Here is a 15,627-nt window from a genome sequence, read left to right on the forward strand (position 1 = left end):
AAAGACAAATACAGTATTTCAGAACAAGGCTAGCTATCATAACTGGAGCCACCTGAACTGCAGTAACCCTTTGGAGCAGTGGTTCTCAACCTGTGGGTCGTGACCCCTTTAGGGGTCAAACGACCCTTTCACAGGGGTCGCCTAACACCATCGGAAAACACATATATAATTACATATTGTTTTTGTGATTAATCACTATGCTTTAATTATGTTCAATTTGTAACAATGAAATTGGGGGTCACACCACATGAACTGTATTAAGGGGTCGTGGCATTAGGAAGGTTGAGAACCACTGCTTTGGAGCTTCTAAGAAATCAGGGCAGAGAAAGGCGTAATCTCTGATTTTGGAGCTTCTCACTTAATTTTGAACTAATTCTCTGACACACCCACATAATGTATAGAGCCCTTAATTCCTGGGTATAAAAGCCTAATGAAATAATACCCATGGAGGTTCTTGAGAAATTGTACAGTGCTCCAAAGCGGTTTCCAAAAAAACTGTTTTCTCCTCACCAAATAGTAAATAAAGCTTTCATGGTGAGACCTCTTTACATTTCCAGAACTCAGCACGCAGGTAACCAAGGCGTACAAAAACCCTGGGTCTGGAGGTTGGATGCCCTCCTGGGAACAGGGCTGCCCAGGGTGCACAACAGGCCCTATTAACCCTGGAGGAAACTTGTTTAGATTCATCCCTCCTCCAGGCGATTTGTAATAAGCACATAGTTGGAAACATTATGGATCATTTTACCTTTTATTAGAATAAAGGATTTTTAAAAAATGTGTAGGTATCTTTTATAAAGTGTCATGAACGTATCAACACTGCTGTTGTTAATTAACATCCAGGACTTTGAGCCGAACAACCTTGCTCTCTGGTCACAGCTGGTCAGACACTTGCCCTTTGAAATCGCATTGGCGAAAGGGACCATCCATCCCACTTTGGAGCATCTCAGCCACCTGGGTCACTGACTCAAACACAGCTTCTGTTTCCATCCCAGCTACAGAGCTCCAGGTGGGGTTTTCAGATACAACTTTCACACATTTATTTTAACGTTGTAGTGCCAGGAAAACGGGGCCCTGAGTCTACTTTTCAACTCAGGCTTGATATCAACCCCTTCATGTACACCCCACACCCTCGCTTTGCTTTAAGCCTATCAAAACTCTGCTCCACTTAAATTTTACCTAAACTTCACCCTTTTCCCCAAATCCTACTAGAATCGTATCTCTTCCTTTGTTTAGAGGTCCTTAAGATATGTAGTCTCCCTTACTACAGCAAGTTAATAAACCTAGTTGTTGGACTACAGGCAGTGGGGCACTGGAGATGACTCATATCACACCTTGTTAACTTCAGAAATTTATCAGACCACATTGATAGGTTGAAACTGGCCATGGTGGGAATATTTACACCACAGTACATGGCACATACTACAAATCAGAGGATTCTCTGCTCCCTAACTGATTACTAAAACAATGGCCATCACACCACTGACAGTGAGTTTCTGGTGGTCTTTGTCAGATGAGCTGATGATCAGTGTCTAAGTTTATGAGAGTGGTGGTGAAACAGCCTGTGCTGTTATTACACCTGAGGAAATAAAGCATGCTCCAAGAAGAGAAACCTGTAACTGAGGTCAAACAGAAATGGTCCTGCTCTTGCTACCTGTCACAGATGTGGGAAGGGTGTTGGCCTTTTTCAGCTGCTCTCTGCGCTCAAGCCTGGACCCTGCTGTCTCCGGCTTCTTGTCTTCTGGATGAGCCATGGACTTGAGCAGGGATCCAGCTCTGCTGACACTGCTGCTTCCTGGCTGTGGACTGACACTGACCTGGGTGGGCACAGAAAGGAAAAGTATGTTTTCAACCTAAGTACATGCAAAGACGCACAGTGCAGACCTGGGGGGTTCTGCCGGTCAGCACCAGCCTCTGTTCCCAAAGGAGCGGTTGGAGTGCACTTGGGAGCGACGTGTCTCCAACCCTGGCCCCGATCATGAAGCAGCTCAGTACAAATGTCCCCAAGAGGGAACGCAGCTTTCCTCGAAGAGCCCCGTCAAGTTAACTGTAAAAGCAGGGTCCCAGAGAGAGACTGATTTCCTCCAAAGCCCTGCTCCCACACAATCATTTTCATATTCCTCACGTAACTGTCGTGTGTGTGGATTGTTGCTACTAATTACATTGTGAATTCTGCCAAATCAAGTTACCTTAATAGCATAAGGGAACTGAATAAAATTTCTGACTGAAAATGCTTTCCTAATGGTGGTTAATTGTTTATTGCTCTATTCTTTCTAGATATTCTACACCACTCCCAGTTAGCCTTTTTTTCAAAAAAATTTTTTAAAATTGATTTGAGAGAGGAATGGAGAGGGAGAGAGAGATAGAAACATCAATGATGAGAAGCAGCTGCCCCTTACTGGGGATCGAGCCTGAAACCCTGGCATGTGTCCCGACTGGGAATCGAACTGTGACCTCCTGGTTCATAGGTGGACATTCAACCACTGAGCCCCACTGGCTGGACTTTCTTTTCCTTTTTTAAGTTCTTGCAGCCATAAAAGAGCCAAGCTCAGAAAGGCAAGGTTAAAGCTGAAGACCAGGCTACTCACGTTGTCCTTGGAGAGCTTTTCTGCCTGTTTGGCCTCCCTCGCTTGCTTCCTCTCCTCTCGAGTCGCTTGCTGCTCCCGAAACCCCTTCTGCTTTTGCAGGGCTAACGTTATCCACAGTGGCTGCGCAGTTTCAACTTTCTCCACAAGTTTGGAGCCATCTAAAGAGTGTCTGCTCTGAAGCACCGGCTTTTCTGTGGGGGAAAAAAGACTGATATTGTGATTTGTGATAAGAAATACATATTTGGTCTTTGTCCTGTTTCTGGCACAGAGCTAAGTGATGACAGCGTAAAGGTGTCTCATGTTATGTGAATGAGGCTACTTTGGGACCACACTTAAGGATGGGGGGCGCTGGTTGCTGGGTGAACCAACCGAGTGATCAGAAGATTAGAATTTACAATCTCACCCCCCAATCTCCTGGGAGGGGGGAAGCCTGGAGGTTGAATCAATGGCCAAAGATCTAACCAATCATACCTGTGTAATGAAGTCTCCATAAAACCCCAAAGGTCAGGGTTTGGAGAGCTTCTGGGTTGGTGACGAGGTGGAAGTGCTGGGAGGTTGGCCACCCAGAGAGCATGGGATCTCCCCGCCCTTTCCCCATACCTTGTATCCTTGTATGCATCTCTTCCACCTGGCTGTTCCCGAGTTCTATCCTTTTATAACAAACCAGTGATCTAGTAAGTCAAATGTTTCTCTGAGTTCCATGAGCCACTCGAGAATATTAATCAAACCCAAGGAGGGGGTTCCTGGGAACCTCTGATTTTAACCAGTCAGAAGCACCTGGATCTGAAGGTACAGCCTTATGGGACTAAGCCCTTAACCTGTAGAATAGAACACCATCTTGAGTTGAATTGTAAGACACCAGCTGGTGTCTGAGAATTGCTGGTGGTGTGGGACTCCCTCCCCTGCAACACACACCTTTGAACTGTGACCAGAATTAGTAAAGGCAAAAGCCAGCTTTCAGTGAAATGAACTGTTCTCGTACCTCAGTACCTCACCCCCTAAAACTTGTGACGTATTCATCAGCCCGCTGAACATTCAACTGGCCCTTCCTAGTAAAACTCCATGCTCATGCCTGAGCGACTCCACTGGGTAGGAAAGTACTATCTTTGATCAACAGAAACAAGAGCCTTTCTCTTCCCTCTAAAGAGAAAAAAATCTCGTGTCATAAAATCTCAGACCCACCAGGGACCCAGGGGGTTATTTGATTCATTGTTCTTTTTTAATTTATTGCTTTTCAAAATTTGTGCAAAAACTTTTCCCCCTTACAAACAGTATCCTATGTTGAACCCCAAAGTATGAAAGAGGAAAATGGGGGCACTGCTCTGCCCCAGGGGCTGCTAAGGGCAGCAGGGCTCTGAGGAACCCAGTGGGAACCATGATTTTGGCCCAGTGCCCTCCTTTGATAGACGTGAGTATTGAGGTCCACAGTGACCAAGTCCCGTGTCCGAGGTCACCCAGCAGTTAGTGTACAGGCTGAATTGTGAACCGTGGGCTTCCGGCTTCCAGCCTGTGTTTCTCTTACATTGACTGTCTTGCCTATGCAACTGGGGTAAACACACTTCACAGATGGGTGGTAGCTGAGGTTGGGCTCTAGAACTGAGCAGACCTGGGTTTGACCTTTTGTGACCTTAGGAAAGCTACTTAACTCCTCTAAGAAGGGAGACACTTTAATTTGAAATAGTGTTTGGAGTTCTGATTGTGACACTGGAGGGGACATATTAATTACTAACATGAGACTGTTGTTACTGCAAGTGCCTAGGGGACTTTTTCTTTTCAAAAAGTGACAGAAACTATAGGAAGAACTCCGACCGCTTAACAACAAAAAACAAAATACCCAATTAAAAATGAACAAAGGACTGGAATAGACATTTCTCTTAAGAAGACATACAAATGACCAACAAGCATATAGAAAGATGCTCAACATCACTAATTACTAGGGAAATGCAAATCAAAACCACAATGAGGGTATCACCTCGCACCCATTAGGATGGCTACCGTAAAAAAAAAATCAACAGAAAATAACAAGTGTTGGCGAGGATGTGGAAAATTAGAATTCTGTGCACTATTGGTGGGAATATAAAATGGTACAGCTGGTGTGGAAAACAGGTTAGTTCTGAAAAAAATTAAAAATAGAACTACCATAGAACCTGGCAATTCCATTTCTGGGCTTTTATCCAAAAGTACATGGGATGTTTGCACACCCATGGTCATAGCAGCACTAGTCAAACGAGCCAAGCGGTGCAAGCAATCTAAGTGTCCATGGACAGATGAATGGATAAACCAAGTGTGGTATATACACACAAGGGTAGGTCATTCAGCTTAAGAAGGAAGGGAATCCTGTCATATGCTACAATATGGATGAACCTTGAAGACATTGTACTAAGTGAAATAAGCCAGTCACCAAAAAAGACAATACTAGATGATTCCACTTATGTGATGCTTCTAGAGTAGTCAGATTCATAGAAACAGAAAGTTGAATGTTGTTTAATGCTTATAGAGTTTCAGTTTTGCAAGATGAAAAATTTGCTGTGTACAATGTGAAATATGCTTAAGACTACTGAACTGTACACTGAGAAAAGATAGCCAATTTTATGTTACACACTTTGACCACAATAAAAATTGTTTTCTAAAGTGACTAAAAGAACTGTGCCCAAAATATTATCCAAGAGATGCAGGGAAAAATGAGAATCATAGATCAGGTTTAAAAGAACTGCAAGAAAAGGAACAAGACAAGAAGACTTTGCTAAATCCTACGGCATTTTTAAACAATGTTGTTTTGAACAAATATATGAGTAAGGTCCAAGAAGTAACATGAGGACATAATGAGAAATGTTTTTAAAGGCTAACAGCATTTTAGAAATGCCAGGTGAGAGTTACTGGAGGCGGTCCTAGGTTACTGGGAAGATCATTTTACCTGGGAGAGAACTCTTCCCCAAACTGGCTTTACCACTGTGGGGAGCAGGCAAGTCATCAGACTTCTCAGATGTTGGTGTTGTCATCTGTAAAACTGAGCTAAGATTGTCTACCTCTACATATGCCGTGAGGCTGAACTAAATGTTATAAAACACTTTGTAAATGATTAAGCACAAAGGATGACTGTTGAAATTTTCCAAAGCAGTAAAATCACTCATTTCATTCAAGGTTTTGAAAGATAGAGATGTTCTTTGTTAATCACATAACCTCTTTGGTCGGGGAGTTCAGAATATCTCATTAAAATTTTATTTTGTTGCAGTGTTTAAACCTATTCTCTCTCATTCTAAACTCAGTGGACAAGCAGAACCACAGCCCACTTAAGTTCCCTCCTTCAGGTCCCGGGGAGACACGCAGGCATCTCCTGGCATTTACGGGGTTCTAGTCATTGCTCCCCAGGGTCAGTGCTTGGAGAAAAGGCCAGTTACTATCTGTTCTACCCGCCATCAGGGGCTCAGGGGCTGTGAGTTTCCGAATGAGATATCTGTAATCAAAGTGTTACAGGAGAAACACGGCGGGGGGTGGGGGGGATGGGGGGGTTGGGCGATCATTGCTATTTTAATTCCCATCAGGATTGGTTCAGAGTCTCCGCCCTCCCAGTGTCTTCCCCTTGGTATTGGTCCTCACTGGCCTCGGTCCCAGGAATAGAAACCTCTTTCTAAAGCAGTGGTCTCAAACAAAAAGGGTGTGTGTGCCCTAGGGGATGCGCAAGGCCATTCACTGGGGGTAAAGGAAGAAAAGCTTAGAATTTCTATTTATATATCTTTTAAAAATATAAAAATAAAAGTGAAATCAAGCTTTTCTAATCTAATCTAATCTAATCTAAGACAAACATGCAAATTGACCATACCTTCGCTATGCCCCAAGCCACACCCACCAACCAATCAGTGACTATATGCAAATTAACCCAACCAAGATGGCGGCCAGCAGCCACAGAGCTGGAGCAAGCAGGAGGCTTGGTTGCCCCAGCGATGGAGGAAGCCAAGCTTCCTGCCTGCCCTGGCCAGCTCTGGCCTCCACTGAAGGCAACAAAGTTTCAATTATAGAAGCTAAATAAATCCCAGATACCTGCTTCCAGCCAGCCTTCACTGGGAGCTTGGGTGGCTGGGGGCCATGGCCAGCCTGCAAACAGCCATCAGCCCCTCACCCAGACTGGCCAGGCACCCCAGCAGGACCCCCCACTCTGAAGGGGCTGTGGCCAGCCAGAAAACGGCCCTGAGCCCCTCACCCAGGCTGGCCAGGCACCCAAGTGGGGACCCCCACACTGAAAGGGCTGTGGCAAGCCTGCTAACAGCCATCAGCCCCTCACCCAGGCTTGTCAGGAACCCCAGGGGGGGACCCCTAACCTGAAGGGGCTGTGGCCAGTCTGAAAACGGCCCTCAGCTCCTCACCCAGGCTGGCTAGGCACTCCAGCGGGGACCCCCACCCTGAAGGGAGCGTGGCCAGTCTGAAAATGGCCCTCAGCCCCTCACCCAGGCTGGCCAGGCACCCCAGCGGGCCCCCACCCTGATCCGGACACCCTTCAGGGCAAACCAGCCGGCCCCCAGCCATGCACTAGGCCTCTATCCTATATAATAAAAGGGTAATATGCAAATTGACCCTAACAGCAGAACCACTGGGAATGACTGGTCACTATGACACACATTGATCACCAGGGGACAGATGCTCAATGCAGGAGCTGCCTCCTGGTGGTCAGTGTGCTCCCACAGGGGGAACTCTGCTCAGTCACAAGCCAGGCTGACGGCTGCCAGTACAGCGGTGGTGGTGGGAGCCTCTCCCGCCTCCTCAGCAGCGCTAAGGATGTCCGACTGCAGCTTAGGCCTGCTCCCTGCTGGCAAGTGGGCATCCCCTGAGGGCTCCTGGGCTTCCAGAGGGATGTCTGACTGCCAGCTTAGGCCCAATCCCCCGGGGAGCAGGCCTAAGCCAGCAGGTGGTTATCCCCTGAGGGGTCCCAGACTGCGAGAGGGCACAGGCCAGGCTGAGGGACTCCCCCTCTGAGTGCACAAATTTTTGTGCATCGAGCCTCTAGTATTTGATGTTTAGACTGGCATTGACATTCTCACTCAGCCCATAGACCGGAAGGCCAGGTACAACAAATGGCATGTGTAGAGACTCCCGGGGGAAGCTGGGAGCGCTCAGACGAGAACCAGCAATCCTGTCCTCACTGGCTTGGCTTTAAGCATACGGCGAGGAGTGAGGTTCTGCGGTTAGGTAAGTTTATGAATGTCCCATCTCCTTTGATCTTTATGAAATGGACAATTCCTGCAAACAGACCACAGATTTACTCTACTTCCTAATGCAAGCATGAGGCCACAGTAGAGCTGACAAGCAAGCTCTTTGCCTGCCACTTTGTGAAGAAATCAGATCTGACAAGAAGTTGGCCAAAGAAATAAAAGATAATGCCACAATTTGCAATATGGATTTACATCCTCTACTGCTTCAGTGAACTGCACCCTAAGTGTGTATATGGCGCTCCAGGGGTTTTAACATGGACACAGTTAACAAATAAATTGGAGAACCAGGCAATTTATTCCAATGGGGTGTTTAGTCAAACAAATTTGGTCAGCCCTGGTCTAGAGTCAGACAGAAGAGTCTTTAGGCAGCAACCAGTCACAAGGCATACGGCCCTTGTTTTCATGCTTCTTTTCTACCAAATAAAGAAAAAGTCAGTTAGTGGAGCCTGACAACCTAGAATCTGGATACTGATAAAGAAAACAGGGGCAGGAATAGCTTTTGGTAGAAAATTATAACCAAAGGGAAAAGTGTAAGAGAAAGATGCAGCATTGGAACATTATTTTTTAGGGGAGAAGATAGGAGTGTGCTGGAGCAGGCCAGGCTGTGAGAGGGGCTTTGATGACTACAAAAGTTACCGGTGCAAAAGCTAATGTGAAAACTAAAAGTGGGGGCCTGGCCGGTATGGCTCAGTGGTTGAGCATGGACCCAGGCACCCAGAGGCTTGAGTCTCCATTCCGGGTCAGGGAACATGCCCGAGTTGCAGCCTCTATCCCCAGTAGGGGGCGTGCAGGTGGCAGCAGATGGATGATTCTCTCTTATTGCCGTTTCTATCTCTCCCTCTCCTCTCTCTCTCTCTAAAAATCAATAAAACATATTTTAAAAAACTAAAAATGGGTGTTCTGGTTCAGGATGGTGACATAGGGTCCCGAACCCCCTCCTCCCACAGACATACCGAGTCTGCAGCTACATACAGAACAACTGCCTCTGACTAAAATCCAGAAACTAGTTGAGTGACCCCTACACATTGGGCCAGTGGTTCTCAAATCAAATCACCTGATCCCTGGGCCTCATCCTCTGGAAATTCTGTTTCTTTGTTGCTAATGTTGTGGCCCCACCCCATAACAAAGAAACAGAATTTCTGGAGGATGAGGCCCAGAAATCAGGATTTTAAAAAGATTCCCAGGTGATTCTAATGTGCAGCCAAGGTTGAGAGCCACTGCATTGGGCAAATGAACAGGAGAGACTGAGACACAATTTCACCATAAATCCCACCCCAGGCATTGCAACTCACAACCTGGGGGGAGGAAAGGGGGCGGGGGTGGACCCTACATTTGGTGCCTCAAATTCTAAGACTTCTGCCTGAGAGACAAGGCCCCCCAAATACCTAGCTCTGAAAGCCAACGGGGATTGCGTCCAACTAAGGGACCTCTCTTAATGGGCTCCCAGGGACTCACTGTGGCTATCTCCCCGGGGCCCAGTGCAGAGGCTGAAAGGAAAACCAAAGGCTGAAAAACGGGCTCCTCACTGTCAGGACAGACAGAAACCATCAGGGAGAAATGGTTTGGAAACTGCTGGTCGACAATCCAGGAAACCGGTCAAGTCTAGGTTAAGTCGGGTGGCAGGGTGAGCAACCAACAAATACCCCTCAGGACACAGGCTCTTTTCTCTGCAAGAACCACCCTAACCCTAAACAATTAAACAGAAGAAATAAAAAAAATCCCTCCCTAAAACACCTCAGGGGAGAATTTCTCTGAGATGTGAGAATTCTGGGCTATGGCCACACTTGGCCTGCTCTGCAAAACAGAAGTGAGAACTACCAGGTAAAAGCTCTTAGGGGTCCCAAAGCCAATCCAAGTGGCCAGGGAGCGGTCCCAAACATCCGGTCTGAAGAGCCAAGAGGGGCAGCCAGGAGTGAGGGTGGCTCTACAATTTCTCTACTGGAGGGCTTCCCAGTGGCAAGCTGGTGGCGTGGGGGTGCCGTTGTAGAGCATTTTGCATAAACCTGAGACCCAGCCAATTATTCACGCAGAGGCCCAGGCCGGTGGAGCTGCTGGAAGCCCCCTACCTGCCTACTGTGGTATTGCTACTGCCCAGAGACAGCAGTGATAGTCTAGGCAAGCCCAGTCTTTACCCTCACTGCCCCTCCCAATGACCGGGGCATCTTCATTCATTGGGGTATTTCATTGCCGTGGGCACCTTTAACTTGTGTTCGGTAAATATGAATGGGCGTGAGCCCCAGATATATAGCAGAATCAGTTCGGATTTCCAAAATGGTGAAGAAGAGTGGAAAAGTGATGAGAAAAATTTGGGAGTGTCCTAAATTAAATTACAGTGGGCCAGAAAAGGGGAGAGAGATGTAAGGGAGGTCCACCAGGTAATGACTGTCGGCAGAAACAAAAGACTGCCTCCAAGCCTGAATGGACGCTGAAACTTCGCATCAGCTTCCAGATGGCGTTTATCTGAGGGACTTGGCTGACGGCCCAGACGCCACCACAGCTTGCTTACGCACCAGCTTTCGGACTGTTGTCCCACAGCCAATCCAAAAGTAGCAAATGCAGTGGAACCTCGGTTCTCAAACTTAATTAGCTCCGGAAGGCTGTTTGAGAAGCGGTTTGTTCAAAAACTAAATCATTTCCCCCATTTTAAAGAAATAATGTAAACTGAATTAATCCATTCCAGACCCCCCAAATGACTCCCTGTTTTAACCTTTCTTGTATATAGTACATGTCTAATGTACTGCTTAATCCATAAACAAACACTGCTTTTCTTACATTTATTGAACCACCTGCTACTAGCCTTAAAGGAATCACTTTCAGCACTCATTCCAGAGATGTCTTTCAGGTCAGAAGCAGCGTATCTTTGCTTGTTCATATATCACTGCCTCGGAAATGCTGTCACTGGCCACCTGCTTTTCCTTTATCCAAATCAACAGTTTTTCTGCCTCTTCAATTGCCTGTGATCCTTGCTTCTTTCACACCCTTAGCAACATCAGCACCGTTGAGGGCCTCTTTATCTTTTCAGATTGTGCTAATCATCGATTTCACCAGCTACAAAAGCACTCTCTCCTTGTTTGTTGCCTGAGAGATGCTTTTTGTCATGAAGTATAAGCATGAAGGGGTTTTCAGGTCAAAACCCGAAGACTGGTTCGACAACCGACATTTTTTTTTCTGTGAATAGCTTGGTTGGGAATCGAATTGTTCAAGATGGGAGACGTTCGAGAAATGAGGTGTGACCGTAATCCTTCCTTAGGAACCCTGCACCTATCCCAGGACGTCTCTGCTTCGCCTTTCCACCTTCTCTATACCCAAGGGAAAGCCTGGCTATAGACGAACCACTCACCTCGTCCTTCCCCACATCCATGGCATGGAAAGCTCGGGGACATGCTTGTCTTCACCTGGCCCTGCTGCTGCTGCTGGCTCAGACTGCTTGCCCCCCGGCCCTAGTCCCCTTTCCAGCCAGCATGTGGCTCAATCAACTTTCCAAAAAGCTTTGGGCCACAGACGTTTCCTCTTCACAAAAGTAAAGAGCCTCAATAAGATTCCCTCCCTCCAGGAATGGCAAATGGGCTTCTCATGAAGGGAACTGCTGCCACTGGAGCTCCACTGGCTACTTCCGGCCTTGGGCAGCCTGGCTTTAGCTGTGACATGGACAACCAGCTGGACAGAGGCAGTTTTCCGACCCAGGGCTACCTACCTTTCCTCCCGGCCTCGGGCGTTTGGGGAGGCTTCTCCTGTGGGGCTGCAGACAGAGCAGGGGCAGCAGCTTTCCTCTCTGCTTCCACCTCTTCCTTCTCTTCCCTCCTGGGAGGTGGTGGCGAGCGTGGCCCAGGCTCACGGCGCTCCTGGCCTTCCTTGCACAGCTCGCTGGGCTCCGGGTCAGGCTTCCCCGGCCGCCGAGCCAGCAGCTCTACCAGGTAGGGCCTGCTCAGCTTGCAAAGCGGGGAGGTCGGTGGCGTCTGACCGGAGGGCTTGGGCGCCAGGGCTGGCTTCTGCGCCATCGGCATTCTGTTTGCTGCCTTGGTGTGCTCCGGGGCCGGGGTCTGGCTGCTGACCGGTGAGGGTCCAGGCTGGGCTGTGGGAGGGGGGCTGGAAGGGCTTACGGCAGAGTCCTTCCAGCTGCCGGGGCCTTGCTTGCTCTCTGCGGGGAGGGATGGGCCACGCTTAAGGGCCGGTGCACCCTCTGCCGCCTTCTCTCCATCCGTGCACGCTGGTGCCGGCGGCCCCCCCTCTGCACTGTCCCCAGCGCTGCTGTTCCTCTTTTTCTTCTTCTGCTCTGCCTGCTGGTCGCAGTGGAAGCGCAAGGAGTAGTTGGTCCTTCTCAACTTTATTCCAAAAGGTGAGGAGGCTTTTTCCTCCCCACCTGTCAACGCGGCGTCCGGCTTTCCTGCGCCACTGGCGGTCTCACTGCCCGACGCGGTCACGGGCTCCGCCTGGGCCACCGCTTTCTGCGGAGGGTACGGAGGGCTCGGAACAAGGAAGGATGGAAGGTCTTTGGCAAATTTGCAGCCCTCGGTGGTGTCTGCTGGCTCCTGGCACGCCCCCACATTCTCTGGGCCTTTCTGGGGCTCATCGCTCTCAGCAGCCAGGGGCGGGGGCGCTGTCTGGTCGCTGGCTCCCAGCCCGGGCCTTTTTCTCGTGCTTTCAGCTCCCGCGCTCTGTTTGGAGGTCTCTGCGCCCCCATCCGAGAACTTCTGCCAGGCAGGCATGATCGAGAACTTGGCGTTTCCTGGCGGGGTCTTCTGGAGGGTCCCCCGGGAGTCACTGCGGCCCCGGGGCGCGGGCTCATCCCCAGGCGGGGGCTGGTCTCTCTTGCCGCGCGGGTCGCCCTCCGCGCTCTTCAGGATGCGGGACCGAATGGACGCCCACTCGGCCAGGGCAGCCGCGCTGCTCGCCGACTCCTGGGGGGGCCTGGCCTTCCCGCCGCCGCCAGTCCGGGGGTCGGCCGGGGCGCGGGGTGGGTGGTCCAGGGTGGGGGCGTCCCCGTGCTTCTTTTCCTCCGACAAGCCCAGCAGAGACTTGCACGCCGTGTCCTTGATCTGGGTCAGGTTGACGGCGGGGCCGCACAGCTGGGCCCCCGTGACCAGGATGGCCGTGTGGGGGATGCTCAGCGACGAGGGCAGGGCGTGGGGGGCCGGGCTGGCCCGGGGGCCCTTTGGCTGGTGGGGAGCCGAGGCCAGTCCCGCGTCTTTCGTGGGCGTCACGGGGCTCAGGTTGACTTTGGGGAAGAGAATCTGTTTGCCTCCCGAGGACACCTGGAAAGTGTAGGGCCGGGGCATGGTCTGCCGCTCCTCCACCTCCTGCCACCTCAGCTCCTCCACCCTGCGGTCTCTGTCCCGGGCCGGCGCCTCGCCCCCGCACGCCCCTGGTTTCTGGGGAGGGGGTGTTCGGGCTTCGCCTCTCTCTTCCGGGCCCGCACACCCATCCTTCCCGCGAGCATCCCCCCGCTGCGCCTGCGGCTCTCCGGGGGGCTCAGCCTCGGGACTCTGCTTCCCGCAGGCCCTTGGTGCCTCGGCGTTCTCTCTTTGCTTGTCCGGCTTCAGGAGCTCTGGTTCCCCTGCACAGGCCGTCTGAAGCGGGCTCCTGTCGTCCGCCCCCAGCCCACTCTCCTCCCCTCTCCGTGCTCCCTGAGGCTCCCTTTCCGCTTCCCGCCGCCGCTGCGCCTCCACTTCCTCCTGCCTTTTTCTCAGCTCTTCCCTTCTCCTTGCTGCCTCCTCCTCTTCCTGCCTTCTGAGCTCCTTCCTCCGGTTCTCTTCTTCCTCCCGCTGCCTCTGATCCTCCTCCTCCCGCCTCTTCCTCTCCTCCTCCTCCCGCAGCCTCTGTTCCTCCTCTTCCCGCCTCTTCCTCTCCTCCTCCTCCTTCTGCAGCCTCTGTTCCTCCTCTTCCCGCCTCTTCCTCTCCTCCTCCTCCTTCCGCAGCCTCTGTTCCTCCTCCTCCCGCTTCTTCCTCTCCTCTTCCTCCAACCGCTGCTTCTCCGCTTCCCGCCGCCTCTGCTCCTCCAGCTCCTCCAGTCTCCTGAGTTCCTTCAACTCTCTCTCCTCTGCTTCCTGCCGCCGCTTCTCTGCCTCCTGTCTGCTCCGCGCCTCCAGCTCCTGGTGCGCGAGGCTCTGCAGCCGCTCAGCCTCTTCCTCCGGGGTCTCCTGCTCTCCAGCTTCCTGGGGCCCGCCTTCCGCTGGCTCCCTGCACTCTGGGGCTGGGCTACCTTGCTCGTCCAGCCTCCGCCTTTCCTCTGTGCACTGCCTCTTCCCTGCCACTGGCTGTGTTTCTCCCTCCTCTTCCTCTTGTTCTTCTCCTTCCTCCTCCAGGAGCTCCTGCCTGCGGTTCTCTTCCCAAAGCCGCTGCTCCAGGGCCCGGAGCCTCTGCTCCTCCAGGCGTCTCCTCTCGGCTGCCTCCGCCTTCTGCCGCTTGCACTTGGCCTCCAGTTCTCGCCAGTATTCTTCCTGGCATCTCTTCTCCTCGGCGTCCAGAGGCTCCGGCTCCTCTTCGTGCCACATCAGCTTGTCTTCTCCAGGGTGTCCGTTCTGGTCCAGGGACAGCTGGCTCGGAAGGCCTCCTTGTTCATTTAGTCGAGCCTAATGTTGGCAAGGGAAACAATTAGCTTTCTCCTTGTACACAGGTAACCATCCCTCATCCTAGTCACTATGCAGGTGGCCCTCTTACTCTCCTGGTTTGGGGACAGACTTTTAAATGCCCTGGCGTGGCCCCTGGGAGCCCTGTCCACTGACCTCCTGCCCTTGGACTGTGGCAAAAGGGAGCCCTTTGCTTTTCGGGACATGGGGTCAGGGAACGCAGCAGGGCCCTGCCATTTTAGGTGACTCTTAAGGGTCTTCCTTGCTTCTTTCTCACTTAAACAGCAGGAAATCCCTTTTGCTACTGCTCAGAGGGGTTGTTTTCTGGCTCACAACTTGGTCATTTCTCCAGGGGTTGTCTTGAGTTCACTAGAATGTAAGCTCCAGGAGCTCTGTAAGGGAAGGGATTTTTGTCTGTTTTGTATTCTGCTGTATTATCACTAGGGCCTAAGTCAGTGTCATAATAGGTGCTCAATAAAAATGTGTTTGATGAGTAAAGGAGAAAAAGAGAAGGGGCAGTTCTAAGTATAGAGACAGGTAAACTCAGGCCCAGAGTAGATTGTGGGGGTGGCAGGAAGACCTTCATGTTTATTTCCTTTATTTGTCATTCTCAAATTCCTTGTTCTTAATGTGAATACTCGCAGGAAAACCAATAGTCCAGTATTAGAAGAGAATTAGTGCCCGGCAAGCAAGGGCAGCTGCCTGGTCAGCTAGGATGGGCTCTACATACCCCGGCAAGTCCAAGTCGCCTGTGCTTCTTTGACACCCTCTGGTTTTTTGGCTTAACGGACAGTTTGTGCTTGGCGGCACTGTTGTCCAAGCGAGCGATGGCCAAGGGGATGGCATCCAGGTTGACACTTTCGATGGTGCCAGCAGAAGAGAAGTGCCTTTTTGGCCGAGAAGGTTTAGCTGGAGCTGCCTGTGGTGGAGATTAAAATATTTAATCAGCCCTGGCTGGTTTGGCCCAATGGATAGAGAGTCGGCCTGCGGACTGAAGAGTCCCGGGTTCAATTCCGGTCAAGGGCACATGCCCGGGTTGTGGGTTTGATCCCCAGTGAGGGGCGTGCAGGAGGCAGCCGATCAATGATTCTCTCTCATCATTGATGTTTCTATCTCTCTCTCCCTCTCTCTTCCTCTCTGAAATCAATAAAAAATATATATTAAAAAATCCTATCTAATAAAGAGGTAATATGCAAATCGACCATCACTCCAACACACAAATGGCCGCCCCCACGTGGACACAAGATGGCTGGCGGGGGAGGGCAGTTGTGG

General features: G+C 50.7%; 1 protein-coding gene across 8 annotated transcripts in view; it reads right to left on the reverse strand.

Moving 5' to 3' along the window:
- Nucleotides 1-15,627, reverse strand: part of KIAA1211 (KIAA1211 ortholog) — a 210,580-nt gene that overhangs the window by 737 nt on the left and 194,216 nt on the right. For 7 of the 8 annotated variants that reach the window (XM_023758283.1, XM_023758281.1, XM_023758282.1 and 4 more), the window contains 4 exons: nt 15,086-15,274; nt 11,484-14,358; nt 2,586-2,776; nt 1,652-1,814 (listed from right to left, as the gene is read on the reverse strand). In XM_023758283.1, coding sequence (XP_023614051.1) covers nt 1,652-1,814; nt 2,586-2,776; nt 11,484-14,358; nt 15,086-15,274 — 3,418 coding nt within the window. Of the gene's footprint in view, nt 1-1,651; nt 1,815-2,585; nt 2,777-8,065; nt 8,203-11,483; nt 14,359-15,085; nt 15,275-15,627 lie in introns of those variants that run through there. The other variant, XM_023758284.1, reaches the window with a different exon arrangement.

Source organism: Myotis lucifugus, unplaced genomic scaffold (genome assembly GCF_000147115.1).
Source record: "Myotis lucifugus unplaced genomic scaffold, Myoluc2.0 scaffold_127, whole genome shotgun sequence".
Taxonomy (NCBI): domain Eukaryota; kingdom Metazoa; phylum Chordata; class Mammalia; order Chiroptera; family Vespertilionidae; genus Myotis; species Myotis lucifugus.